At 42.1% G+C, this 14,041-nt stretch overlaps 1 protein-coding gene across 3 annotated transcripts; it reads right to left on the bottom strand.

Annotated features, from left to right (window-relative positions):
• Positions 1-2,813: 2,813 nt before the first annotated feature.
• On the bottom strand, positions 2,814-6,396 carry LOC127307447 (exocyst complex component SEC15A). 3 transcript variants are annotated; one of them, XM_051338176.2, is made up of 2 exons: positions 6,306-6,396; positions 2,814-5,473 (listed from the first exon to the last, which is right to left on the bottom strand). In XM_051338176.2, the coding sequence occupies exon 2, from the start codon at positions 5,464-5,466 to the stop codon at positions 3,112-3,114; it is 2,355 nt and encodes a 784-aa protein (XP_051194136.1). In that variant the 5' UTR covers positions 5,467-5,473; positions 6,306-6,396; the 3' UTR covers positions 2,814-3,111. The 3 variants fall into 3 exon arrangements, with proteins under 3 accessions (XP_051194136.1, XP_051194137.1, XP_051194138.1); XM_051338177.2 differs by lacking the exon at positions 6,306-6,396 and adding an exon at positions 5,808-5,844; XM_051338178.2 differs by lacking the exon at positions 6,306-6,396 and adding an exon at positions 5,576-5,634.
• Between the last annotated feature and the right edge of the window lie 7,645 nt (positions 6,397-14,041).

The following is a 14,041-nucleotide window of genomic DNA, read 5'->3' as shown; positions in this document are numbered from 1 at the left end:
TTGGCGGAAAAGCCGACCCGAAAATCTTCGATTTCGTGGGAAAATTGGCACAAACTGGTGGGAAAAGTTGGGGGAATAGTAGATCAACACCAAAGACAAGTTTCTATTGGAACAAAACCACAAATAACTCAACAAATCGAGAGATCGATCCAAGGCCAATTTGGGGCTATTTTTTGGGAAAATTTTTTTTGGAAAACTTTTGGGCGAAATTGGTGATGTGGGGTCAAATCCGTGGCAACCAAAGAGCTGCTGATACCATATGATAAGGGCTAAGCCCGGGGATGTGCCCGATCTTCACGGATTTGGGTGGATTTCGTGGGGGAGGTGGATGAACACGATGAACACGACGAACACGGAGGGAATTCGTGGGGATACAACACACACACGCACACAAACCGGTTTTCCTCGTAGGCCCGATACACCTACTCGATAGAGGTTGCGAGAAAAGACCTTCCGGTAGAAGTCCCGCAAAGAGATCGACAAATCGAAACACACGAGATCTAGAAGGGTGAAAAGACCGGAAGGTTGATAGAAGTGCAAGCAAAAGACCAAAAGGTAGAAGTGCAAGCAAAAGATCAACAAACGGTAGAAGTCACCAAAGAGATCATCACGCGTCGATAAGGAGCCCGGGTGGATACAAGATCATAGATCTAGGGTTTCCCACATGGGTAAGAGCAAAGCTCAAGTTTCTTCTTAGTTCATCTCTAACCCTAATCTGGAGGAAGGGGTGAGGTATTTATAGACCCAGATTCGTACAGGGGTAAAGTCGGAATTACATAAATTATCCTGGGTCCATGGATGCGAAATCGACGGTTGAGATGAAGTCAACGGGGGTGGGGCCGGTGCCGTGAGGATGGGCCGGCGATGGTGGGGCAGCAGCCGTGGTTCCAGGCCGGCAGTGCCGGTCTTGGCTCTCTTCGAGTCTTCAGCTGGAGGGGTCGGCAGTGCCGGGGTCTGGAGGCCGGTAGTGCCGGGGTGAGCAGGGTGAGCAGGCCGGCGATCGGGACTTGAGGGCAGCGATCTTGCAGGTGGTGAGCAGCGCGCAGTGCCGGTGCACGGAGGCCAGCAGTTGCCGGCCCTGAGGGGCGTCCTTCAGCTGGGACTCTTCTTCTCCTTCTTCCTGGTCCATCTTCGGGTCTGCTGTGATGTCCTTCTCTCGAGGTTCATATCTGATAACACAAAGCATATCGGCCTGAGGTAGCAGCCCATCCAAAGGGGTATCGAGATCAAGGGTAGTGAGGAGTGAGTTCACCTTATCATGTAGCGCTTTGACTCGAGCCCGTGTCATCGGTCCACTTGGGGGACTTGTTGGTCTTGGTGTAGCGTCGTCGGTGAGCGGGGCTACATCACAACCAATCCTCTTTGATTGAGGCAACCAAAAGCAAACATAACCCATTGACAACTGTCTTGGAACTGAATCGTGGCTCGAACCATCAGTATAAATATGGCTGGATGCTTTGGCATTAAAGAATTTGCATTGCAATTCTGTCTCCTCTCTAATGATAAACTATTAAACTGGACTATAAGTTTACCCTTATACTGGAATGTCAATCCATCACGTTTTCAGTACAGTGTCAATCCAACACCGCAACGTCCAGTACTACACGGCCCTCTCTTCTCCAGGAAGACATCAATAATCTAACGTAACAGGAAAAATTGATGATTTTCCAACATATTTTCTTAGCAATAACTCCAGCCACAAGACAAACATCTAACCTAGAGAAAAACTCCAGTAAGAAGTCATAATATCATTTCCAAAATCTTTGTATTCTGTATTGAACCCTCAAACTATGCTGACCCAGGCGAACAGATTTTATTTTCACGTGAAAAAGAAATCAACATGAAATGCCACTTTTCCACTATCAACTAGCAAAACAACTAAACCATATACCAATTTTGGGGAAACAAGTTCAAGATTCGAGTGGGCAGTTCAAAAATAAGAATTCAGCAGTGGAAACCATGTATTGAAACAACTGGCTAGCAAGACAACATTCAACAAGTTTAATCAGTGAAGTGCCTTCTTAAAAGAGAAACCCCAAAAAAGCTGATTCTTACCTATTTTCATCTTGCTTCTCTGCTTGAAAGTGGCCAAAGTGATAACTGACAGCCCCGGAGCAGACACCTACTTATAGCTTACAAAATAAGAAAACAACAAAACGGTTCATATACTTTCCACAACCAGAAGTAGAAGACAATAGCTATTGGAATGCGAGTATGAATCTGAAGTTCAGGAAAGATTTCTAGTAAAGTACAACGAGGAACAAATAAATCATAACATTTGGCATGAAAGATCAAAATGGAGGAAACAAAATGAACCATAGTCAGGGAGAGATGATTGTTTTTTTTCGATATGGGGAGAGATGATTGATAACCTGAAGATGGAGAAATCAAAAGAGGAGGTCACACCTAGATATGTAATCCTATTATCTCTGGCCTAGAATTCAATTTGAAGGCCAGGTAAATCGACTTACAGTTCCAGAGTAAGCAAAAAAAAATTCCAGCACATAGAAACAACACCGTAAGAGAGTTACTTGAGCAAAGCAAACAGGATGGGTACTGTCATATAAACATCATGGAAAACAAGAGTGCAGTTCCTTCTAGACTTAATGCGTAGGACACATTATATTTCGTCAGAATTGATTACCATAATGATATTAGCCGATTCGAAAATGTAACCCTATATTCTGTTACCTAAAAAACAATTTGAAGGTCAGGGAAATTGACTTACGGTTCCGGAGTAAAGAACAAGAAACCAGCACATAGAAACAGCACTGCAAGAGAAGCACCTGGATCAAAGCATACAGGATGGGTACTGTCATAAAAACATCACACAAAACAAGAGTATATTTCGTCAGAACTGATTCTTATACTGATCTTAGCACAAGCAGTTACACATTCTGGTCTTAATAGATATTCATCCCCCTTAATTGATATTAGCATTATCGGAGGTCATAAAACCACATTAGCTCCACTTCCAAGAGCAGAACAAAGGTTGAAGGTTCTAAGAACAAGGAGAAAACAGAAGATGGAAGTGAAGAAACAGAGCTACCAACACTTATGATTGGTCTACTCAAGCGGTGCCAGCTTATTTTAGATTCAACATAGCTAATCTCAGCTAAAATCTTTCAACCTTCTCTTTAAGACATCCAATGACTTCTTTCGAGCATTCTGCACCATGTTTCTACTTGAAAGGCTCCCAAACAAACTGTCTGGAGCATCCCTGAACTTGTCACAGATGATGGTTACCTTCTTGTGGTCCAAGGAATCATAATTCTTCTCCCTGATTACAGCATTCATGAAGCTCTCAGGTTTGTTGCTGAGCAAAAGGTTGGTCAACTGCCTAATTTCGACTAGGCAATCTTTGAAACTTGTTTCATTTCTAAGATCCAACAACCCGGTGCTGCGAAATCTGTCTTCTGCAAACTCCTCTAACAATCTCAGATCAATGTCAATACCTGCAACAGCATTGACACTCAACCTTTTTACCCTGTCACTAAGAAGAACTGTTACTATAGAGTCTGAGATGTGGCTGAGTGCACCAGAAACAACCTTGAAGAGGGCCCCCCTCGGAAGAACTGGTTGTGCAGTCGATACTACCATGTCAAGGTAGATGAGGACTTCATTCATGTAGTCATTTGCATGTTCTGGAGCTTCCTCTGCTGTCCAATTGATGCTGGTCAACAGCAACATAAATTCATCAATCTTGGAATTGGTCGAGGTTATTAATCCATTGAACGCTGCATTTTGGGAGGCTTTGAGCACAGCTCTAGCAGTCAAACCAGAATGAGGCTTCTCAAGAAGCCTTTTAGGAAGACCACAAAGCTGGGCAGCATGCAAGAGGAATGTATCACATGACTGCTCAAGAATAGCAATATTTCCTGCAATCTGTACCAGCTGCGCAGTCTCCAAACTACCACTATGTATCAATTTCAGGAGACAATCATTAAGTACCTCAATTAAAAGCTTGTCTAGGTATCTTTCGACAACATCATAGGAGTTCACCATTACACCATATGACAAATAGCTTACCAAATCCTCAATAAAAGAACAGACAATACGGCAAGAACCTGGAACTGAAGAGGAAAATGGTGCAACGTATGGCAAAACTGGAACTACATGAATGGGTTCAAGTTGTAATGTTGCGACATTCATGTTGTACTCATGTTCCTTCTCTATAACCATCCTTTCATACGATTCCTTTGCAAATACACCTTGTATCTGCTTCCGACAATCAGAAACAAGCAGCTCATGATATTTGTCCCTGTTTTTTTCAAGAACTTCAAGCAAAGATGTGGCTTGATATCCATACTTCTTCATGGTTGCGCCCAGAAGAGAGACATAATCTTTCACAAGGAGATGGTGGTTAGCAGCATCCATGCGAGTGAACTGTTCCTCTAAAATAGATGTGACCTTAGAAATAGATGCTTCCCACATTGTCTCAACCTGGCTCTCAGATAGAAGTCCCTCTGCAGTTCGAAGAACACGGTCTTCAACAATAAAAAATCCAGCTACTTGAGCAAGGAAGTGCTGGTGGGACTCGAGGAAAGGCTGTGCTGTAGAAATTTGCATGTCCAAGTTAAGCTGCATGAGCCTGTTACTGCAGTAATATTCTCGAAACTTGTCCCCAAGGCCGAGGCAGGTGTGAATGTTGTGCGCTCGATATACTGGTGTAAGATCAAACTCTAGTGTTGATTCATCATCTATGTACTCCACATCCAAGGCATAAGCATGCTCATCAAACCCGACACGGCTAGATTCTTCTGCTTCCCTCTGCCGGGCACGCATTCCCTCATCTTTTTGACGATCCAAAGTGGCTTGGCGTATCGAGGCTTGTCCAATCACCATCGCAAACTTTCTGATGTACACGAGCCACTCATTAAACTCAGCAGAAACTTTCTTCTCGATGTACAGCTTCATCATCGGTATTTTTTTCTCAATAACCTTTTTAAGAAGCTTCAGAGGAATATTTTTCAGGTATTCCTTCTCAATCAGCTCCAAAGTCTTCAGCGCAGTGTGAAACTTGCCTTCAGCAATGTTCATGTTGCACACCTGACAGAGGCTAGTGACCCGCAGGCACATCTTCAGTGTTGCCAGCGCTTCCCCAAGGTTCTTATTCGCGGCATAAGACTCGAGAAGCTCATCGAGCTTCAGCAGCAGGGCGCTAGCAACCTCCTGCAAGCGGAGATTCTCACCCGACAGCACACCCTTGAGCTCATCAGCATCAACCAACACCCCGCGCAGCTCATCTACGGCGAGGATGAATTCCTCATAGTGAAGCCTGCAGAGCTCCTCGATCTCAACCTCCTTGCTCTTGGCGATACCCCTGAGGTTGTGGAAGAGGGTGTCAGGCTTCCCGGACTCAAAAGCATGCCGCACGATGGGGCCCAAATCCTGGTTGCTCGAGACGAAGCCAGCGAGGGCAGCACCGATTCCACCATCTCCGTTCTTCTTGGCCTGCGCAGGCATGGTTTAACTGCAAGACAAAATGGAAAGCAATCATTTAGCACTCGGACTGGTGAGAAGATTTAAACGCTACAAAAATGGAACAACGAGGAAGTAGAGAAAACCACTAAACTCTTATAGAATGCAAAAATTCCAAAGGATTCCTTTTCTTTTCTGAAAATAACGGCTATTTGTATGAGTTCAGGGCTCATGTAGACAGCAAAAGACATGGCAGATGCAGCTGCACCTTGACCAACAGGGAGCGGGATCAGCTGCGATAGATGTTGAAGAAGAGGGATCTGGTCGGGTTTCACGGCAAAGTGAAGGCCAGAGCGAAAAGGGAAAGCAATCTAGGGCTTCCTTACCCAAGGAAAAGGAAGCGCGGCCGGATGTCGGTCCAGCACTCCAGCTGAAGGAGAGGAGGACGCCTGAGGTCTGCCGGACGGAGTAATGGAGGCGGCTTGTGGTTTAGGACGGAGGAAACAATGGGGAAAGTTCAACAATGGGACAGTGGAAGACAGCTACGAATCCTGACAAGAAGGTGACAAGCTGCTTCATTTGGTATCGTCAATTAAAATTTGGTTGCTTCTGAACTGCTTAAATGTGGTTCTTGATATCAAGGACCAAAACAAACAAATTCCGCGGCAGCATATGAGAAACAGCAAAGACACGGCGAAGCACGCCGGGGGGCGGTCGACGAGCAGCTCCAGGAGAGTGAGACGTTGGGATGGGGATGCGGGGAGGGAGAGATGGGATGGGGCGAACGGGTGACGACGCGCCGCGGAGATGGATCAGGGAGATGCGTGCGCCGCGCCGGAGATTGGGAAGAGACGGGGGTGGACGGGATCACGGGAGGCCATTACCTGCGCCGCCGCCGTCCAGCGGAGCTTCGGCGCCTCGTGTCTCCTCTGCGCAGCGTCAGGCAAAGAGAACGAACGGACAGTCGAGGTGAATTGGACGGGGAGCTCTCCTATTCTCCGCCTTGAGCGAAAATTAGCGAGCACACGTGCAGTGGACCTGGCCCATTTAGGGTCGCAACGCAGGTTGCTATTGGAACTTCTACGCGCTGTCCGTTTGGGAAGCATTTTCTTTCTTTTTTCTTCCTTTTTTCAGGCGTTACATCTTTTGTATTCTCGATTTCTTTTCCCCCCTGTGAACTACTTTTGGTTTCGTTTTTATATTTTTCCCATTTTTTCTATTTTTTAAAAATCAAAAATTGTTGGATTTTTCAACAGTATTATTTATTCTTATTTTACTTTTATGTTTTGTTTTCATTTAATTTCCTTTCACTCTCTTGTTTGACTTTATTTACAGGAAATAAATTAAAAAAAATTCGTTACAAAAATATTCAGTTATGTCAAATATAAAAAATTCATAAAACATAGTTTAATAAACATTTCTTTTGGTATATAAAAATACTAAACTATGCAAAACCTTTCTTTCAAAAACATGAGCTTTTTAAGAACTGTGAACATTTTTCCAAAAACCGTGAAGATTTCTTTCAGAAATTGAATGTTTTAATATAAAGCACATGAATGAAAGAGAAATGAAAGAAAACGTAAAGGAAAAGATTAATGGAAAACACTTGCATTGGGAAATAAAAATATTTACTTGTGTCATATATAAAATATTTATGTATCTAAAATAATGTTCACCTGCATAAAACAACATGGACTTTTTTTTTGGAATTGCATGAACATTATTTCGATAGATGAACAAATTTAGAAATCATGAACATTTCGTCCAAAGCATGAATATTTTTAACATGAAAAATGAAGAGAAAGACAAAGGAAAAGAAACATAAAGGAAAAGATAAAAATTTAAAATGAAATAAAAAATAAGAAACGAGAAATAAGAAATCTATAAAAAGGGAAAAAAAGGAAAGGAAATAGAAAGGAAAAGCCAATAGAAAATTTGAAACCATAATAGAAAACCAAAGAAAATTCATGAAGAAATGAAAACCGCACAACGAACTCTAGTCACTAACGGCAAAATGATTTTTGAATTGGCTGATTGGTCACGTGAGTATATATGAGGCACTTTCGATATCGAGCACACATTCTGACGAGGGTGAACCTCTAGGGTTGTGCTGATCTTCACAAACTCGTGGGGGAACCAATGGGAAAGACGAACAATACGAGATACATGAGAGCGTTTGGTAGCCTGGTCTCGCCTTGGCTCGCATCGGACCAGCAATTTTCGGCCCGTTTGGTTACCTGGCCTCGCCCGCGTTGTTGCAGGAACTGTTTCTCCTAACACCCTAGGGCCAGGCCCTGGAGGAACGCCCGGTTCGACCGTTTCTAGCGAGCCACCCTCGTCTCCGCAAAAGTCAACAACGCCGCATTCCCGCATAGCCACCGTGGGAGATGGCTTGAGCTAGCACGGGACGACGAAATCTCGGCTGGATAAATTCGGTCACCGTGCTCCAAATTTCGCCACCGTATATAGGGGCGGCTCTCTCACCGCCAAATCCAAATCCCCCATTTCCTCCCATTTCGAGCCCATCCACTCTTCCCGATCTAGCGATATGGCCGACTCTTCCTCAACCGCATGGTCCGCGAGGCTTCCGGTGGCGACGGTGGCTGTGGCGGCTAATGGCCGCGAATGGTCGTCTTCTTCCTCTGCGTCGATGACTTTGGTTGTGGTAAGTGGAAACAGACTTGCTCGCAAGGGTTTATCAGTACTAACAGTTTATAGCAGTAGCAGTAGTGAAATAACAGCAGCAGTGTAACAAAGATAGCAGTAGTGATTATAGTAAAAACATCAGGATTAAAATACTGTAGGCTCAGGGATGGATGACGGGCGTTGCATGGATGAGAGAAACTCATGTAACAATCAAAGTAGGGCATTTGCAGATAATAATAAAACGGTGTCCAAGTACTAAGCAAGTCATAGGCATGTGTTCCGTATATAGTCGTACGTGCTCGCAATGAGAAACTTGCACAACATCTTTTGTCCTATCAGCCGGTGGCAACCGGGCCTCTAGAGAATCTACTGGAAATTAAGGTACTCCTTTTAATAAAGTACCAGAGCAAAGCATTAACACTCCGTGAACACATGTGATCCTCACATCACTGCCTTCCCCTCCGGTTGTCCCAATTTCTGTCACTTTGGGGCCTTGGTACGTCCAATTTGCATCACTATTTTATATCATAATTTGCTGTTATTCATTGATATATTTCATATTGGGACACAATACTTATGTTATTTCATCTATTTTGCATGTTTCATCATTATTGGAGGATCAAGCACCGGAGCCAGGATTCTGCTGGAAAAAGCACCGTCAGAACGCAATATTTCGGAAGATCAACTGTGGAAGGAAATTATACCAAAAATCCTATTTTTCAAGATGACGAAGGAAGCCAGAAGGAGGGGCCAGGAGGACCCAGGGTGGGCCCACACCCTAGGGCGGCGCGGCCCATGCCCTGGCCGCGCCGCCATGTGGTTTGGGGGGCCCACGACCCCTTTCGCCTCCTTTTCTTCGCGAAATCCTTCGTCCCGAAAACCTAAGCCACAGAGGGTACCTCGCGAAGAGTTACAGCCGCCTCTGCGGGGCGGAGAACACCAGAGAGAAAAGAGCTCTCCGGCGGGCAGGAATCCACCGGGGAAATTCCCTCCGGGAGGGGGAAATCGACGCCATCGTCACCGTCATCGAGCTGGACATCATCGCCATCACCATCGTCATCATCTCCACCATCATCACCGCCGTCTCCACCGCTGGACACCGTCACCGCCGTAGCAATTTGGGTTTGATCTTGATTGTTTGATAGGGGAAACTCTCCCGGTATCGATCTCTACTTGTTGTTGATGCTATTGAGTGAAACCATTGAACCAAGTTTATGTTCAGATTGTTATTCATCATCATATCACCTCTGATCATGTTCCATAAGATGTCTCGTGAGTAGTTCGTTTAGTTCTTGAGGACATGGGTGAAGTCTAAATGTTAGTAGTGAACTATGGTTGAGTAATATTCAATGGTATGATATTTAAGTTGTGGTGTTATTCTTCTAGTGGTGTCATGTGAACGTCGACTACATGACACTTCACCATTTATGGGCCTTGGGGAATGCATCTTGTATTCGTTTGCTAATTGCGGGGTTGCCGGAGTGATAGAAACCTAAACCCCCGTTGGTATATCGATGCAGGAGGGATCGCAGGACCTCAGAGTTTAAGGCTGTGGTTAGATTTATTCTTAATTACTTTCTTGTAGTTGCGGATGCTTGCAAGGGGTATAATCACAAGTATGTATTAGTCCTAGGAAGGGCGGTACATTAGCATAGGTTCACCCACACAACACTTATCATAACAATGAAGATTATTTAGCCGTATGTAGCGAAAGCACTAGACTAAAATCCCGTGTGTCCTCGAGAACGTTTGGTCATTATAAGTAAACAAACCAGCTTGTCCTTTGTGCTAAAAAGGATTGGGCCACTCGCTGCAATTATTACTCTCGCACTTTACTTACTCGTACTTTATTCAACTGTTACATCAAAAACCCCTGAATACTTGTCTGTGAGCATTTACAGTGAATCCTTCATCGAAACTGCTTGTCAACACCTTCTGCTCCTCGTTGGGATCGACATTCTTACTTATCGAAGATACTACGATACACCCCCTATACTTGTGGGTCATCAAGACTATTTTTAAGGCGCCGTTGCGGGAGTGAAGCGCTATTGGTAAGTGGAATTGGTAAGGAAAACCTTTCTTGTTGTGCTGATTTTATTTCTGCCTCTGCTATAAGTCATTATGGAGAGATCTTCTCTTCAATTTCTATTTGGGAAATCTACTACTACTGCAACGGTAGTGGATGAGGCGCCAGGTGAGGAAGTGATACCATATAAAATACCTATGAAAATTATTGAACGTGTTATGGATAACCGCTATGAAGGGGATGGAACTGTCCATCCTGGTGATCATTTACTGTTTTTGCATGAATTATGCGGGTTATTCAAATGTGCGGTATTGCTATGGATGAAGTGAGGAAGAAACTATTCTCTTTATCGCCGTCGGTAAAGCGGCGCATTGGTATAAATTCTTTGGATAATGGGGCTTCTCTTGAATGGAATGATATTGTGCCCCGGTTTTATTCTAAGTTCTATCCTCCAAGTGAAATTCATAAGGATCGGAATCGCATATATAATTTTTGGCCTCATGATGGAGAGAGTATTGCCCAAGCTTGGGGGAGATTGAAGTCTTTAATGCTCAAATGCCCCATTCATGAGCTTCCTGGTAATGTTATTATTGATAATTTCTATGCAAGACTTTCTTTTCAAGACAAGACCTTGCTGGATACTTCTTGTTCTGGATCATTTACACGCAACAAAGAAGAGTTTAAAAGGGACCTTCTTGATCGGATCCAAGAAAATACTGAAGGTTGGGAGAACGACAAGGATAGAGAATCAGGTATAATTTATGATTATAAATGCATTGAAGCTTTTATGGATACTGATAAATTTCGTAATATGAGTGCTATATATGGTCTTGATTCTCAAGTTGCTGTAAATCTTTATAAAGCTTTTGCCTCTCATTATGAATTGCCTAAGAAGAATTTTGATAAGTATCATGAACCGTATAAAGATAAAATTGATTCATCTATTAATAAATGCGTTGTAGTTGAAACTGCTGATGATGTTATTCCTGAAGCTTATATTGAAAAAACTCCTTTCCCTGCTAAAATGAAGGAGTACTCTGTTATAAATAGTGCGGTTCATAAAAGTGAAAAGAAACCTATAGAACCTGAAGAACAAATAAAAGTTGAACCTGCTGTTGCAATAATTAAAGATCCTGTGACTGAAAATGTGGAGGATGGTCATATTATTTTCTGTGAAGATGCTTCTAATATTGTTTCACATCCTAATAAACCCAAACAAGCTAGTGTTCCTATGCTATCTGTTAGAATTGGTGATCATTGCTATTATGGATTATGTGATATTGGTGCAAGTGTTAGTGCTATTCCGTATGAGCTTTACACGGAGATTATGCACGAAATTGATTCTTGTGAACTTGAAGATATTTATGTGGTTATTCAGCTGGCTAATAGAGAAACTATTTCTCCAATTGGTATTGTTCGAGATGTGGAAGTTTTATGCGGTAAGATTAAATATCCTGCTGACTTTTTGGTACTTGGTTCTGCTGCTAGTGATTATTGTCCTATTATTTTTGGTAGACCTTTTCTAAATACTTGTGGAGCTATTATAGATTGCAAGAAAGAGAAAATTTTGACTAAATTTGCTGGTGAATCTTATGAGTTTAACTTCTCTAAATTTACCAAAACTCCTTATAAAGCTGATTTGCCTAGTAATGATTTTAAAATGGAGCAGTGTGCATCTATTGTTCTTGTTCCTAACAATCCTTTGCAGCAACATTTGGAGGATAGCGAGAGTGAAGTTTTTAGGAAAGAAAGAGATGAGCTTGAGGAAATTTTTCTCCGCCAACCTATTCTGAAGCACGATTTACCGGTGGAAGATCTGGGTACAACACCGCCACCAAAGGAAGATCCTGTTTTTGATTTAAAGCCTTTGCCTGATAATCTTAAATATGCTCATATTGATGATAAGAAAATATATCCTATTATTATTAGTTCTAAGCTTTCAGAGATTGAGGAAGAAAGGTTATTGGAAATATTGAAGAAGCACCGAGGAGCTATTGGTTACACTCTTGATGATTTGAAAGGGATTTCTCCTTCTATTTGCCAACATGCTATTAATATGGAAGATGATGCAAAGCCTGTTGTTGAACATCAGCATCGTCTAATTCCGAAGATGAAGGAAGTGGTAAGGAATGAGGTATTACGACTTCTTGAAGCTGGTATTATATATCCTATTGCTGATAGTAGATGGGTTAGTCCTGTGCATTGCGTTCCCAAGAAAGGAGGAATGACTGTTGTGCCTAATGATAATGATGAGCTCATCCCTCAAAGAGTAGTTGTAGGGTATAGAATGTGCATAGATTTTCGAAAAGTTAATAAAGTTACTAAGAAAGATCATTACCCTTTACCATTTATTGATCAAATGCTAGAAAGATTGTCTAAAAATACTCATTTTTGCTTTCTTGATGGTTATTCTGGGTTTTCACAAATTGCTGTTAAAGCTAAAGATCAAGAGAAAACCACTTTCACTTGTCCCTATGGAACTTATGCTTATAGACGTATGCCTTTTGGTTTATGTAATGCTCCTGCTACTTTTCAAAGATGCATGTCTGCTATTTTTCATGGTTTTTGTGAAAGTATTGTAGAGGTATTCATGGATGATTTTTCCGTCTATGGGAATTCTTTTGATAGTTGCTTGCGAAACCTTGATAAAGTTTTGCGAGAGATGTGAAGAAACTAACCTTGTTCTTAATTGGGAGAAATGCCACTTTATGGTTAATGAAGGAATTGTATTGGGACATAAAATTTCGAGAGAGGTATTGAAGTTGATAGAGCTAAAGTTGAAGCAATTGAGAAGATGCCCTATCCGAGGGACGTTAAAGGTATTCGTAGTGTTCTTGGTCATGCTGGGTTTTATAGGAGATTTATTAAAGATTTCTCCAAGATTTCAAAGCCTCTTACTAATCTTCTTCAAAAAGACGTACCTTTTGTTTTTGATGATGATTGTAAGGAAGCTTTTGAAACTCTTAAGAAAGCCTTAACAACTGCTCCTATAGTTGAACCTCCTGATTGGAACTTACCCTTTGAGATTATGTGTGATGCTAGTGATTTTCTTTGTAGGCGCTGTTCTTGGACAGCGAGTAGATAAAAAGCTGAATGTTATTCATTATGCTAGTAAAACTCTTGATGCTGCTCAAAGAAATTATGCTACAACTGAAAAAGAATTATTAGCTGTAGTCTTTGCTTGTGATAAATTTAGATCTTATATTGTTGATTCAAAGGTTACTATTCATACTGATCATGCTGCAATTAGATACCTAATGACAAAGAAAGATGCTAAGCCGAGGCTTATTAGATGGGTACTTCTTTTGCAAGAATTTGATTTACATATTGTAGATAGGAAAGGTGCTGATAATCCTGTTGCTGATAATTTGTCTAGATTGGAAAATATTGCTTATGATCCTGTTCCTGTTAATGATAGTTTTCCAAATGAACAATTGGCTGTAATAAAGGTGAGCTCGCGAGACAGTCCTTGGTATGCTGATTATGCTAACTTTATTGTTTCCAAGTACTTGCCTCCAACCTTTTCAGCTCAGCAAAGGAGGAAATTCTTTTATGATTTGAGGCATTATTTCTGGGATGACCCACACTTATATAAAGAAGGAGTGGATGGTATTATGCGAAGATGTGTTCCCGAATATGAACAACAAGAGATATTGAGTAAATGTCATGGTAGTGCTTACGGAGGACATCACGCCGGAGAAAGAACTGCACAAAAAGTTCTACAATCAGGTTTTTATTGGCCAACTCTCTTCAAGGATGCGAGAAAGTTTATTTTATCTTGTGATGAATGCCAAAGGGTTGGTAATATCTCCAGACGTAATGAAATGCCTATGAATTATACTCTTGTTATTGAACCGTTTGATTGTTGGGGATTTGACTTCATGGGACCTTTTCCGTCTTCAGAAGGTAACACTCACATACTTGTTGCTGTTGATTATTTTACTAAAT

This window comes from Lolium perenne, chromosome 6, assembly GCF_019359855.2.
Source record: "Lolium perenne isolate Kyuss_39 chromosome 6, Kyuss_2.0, whole genome shotgun sequence".
NCBI classification, from domain to species: domain Eukaryota; kingdom Viridiplantae; phylum Streptophyta; class Magnoliopsida; order Poales; family Poaceae; genus Lolium; species Lolium perenne.
This window is presented reverse-complemented; position numbering and strand designations above follow the sequence as displayed.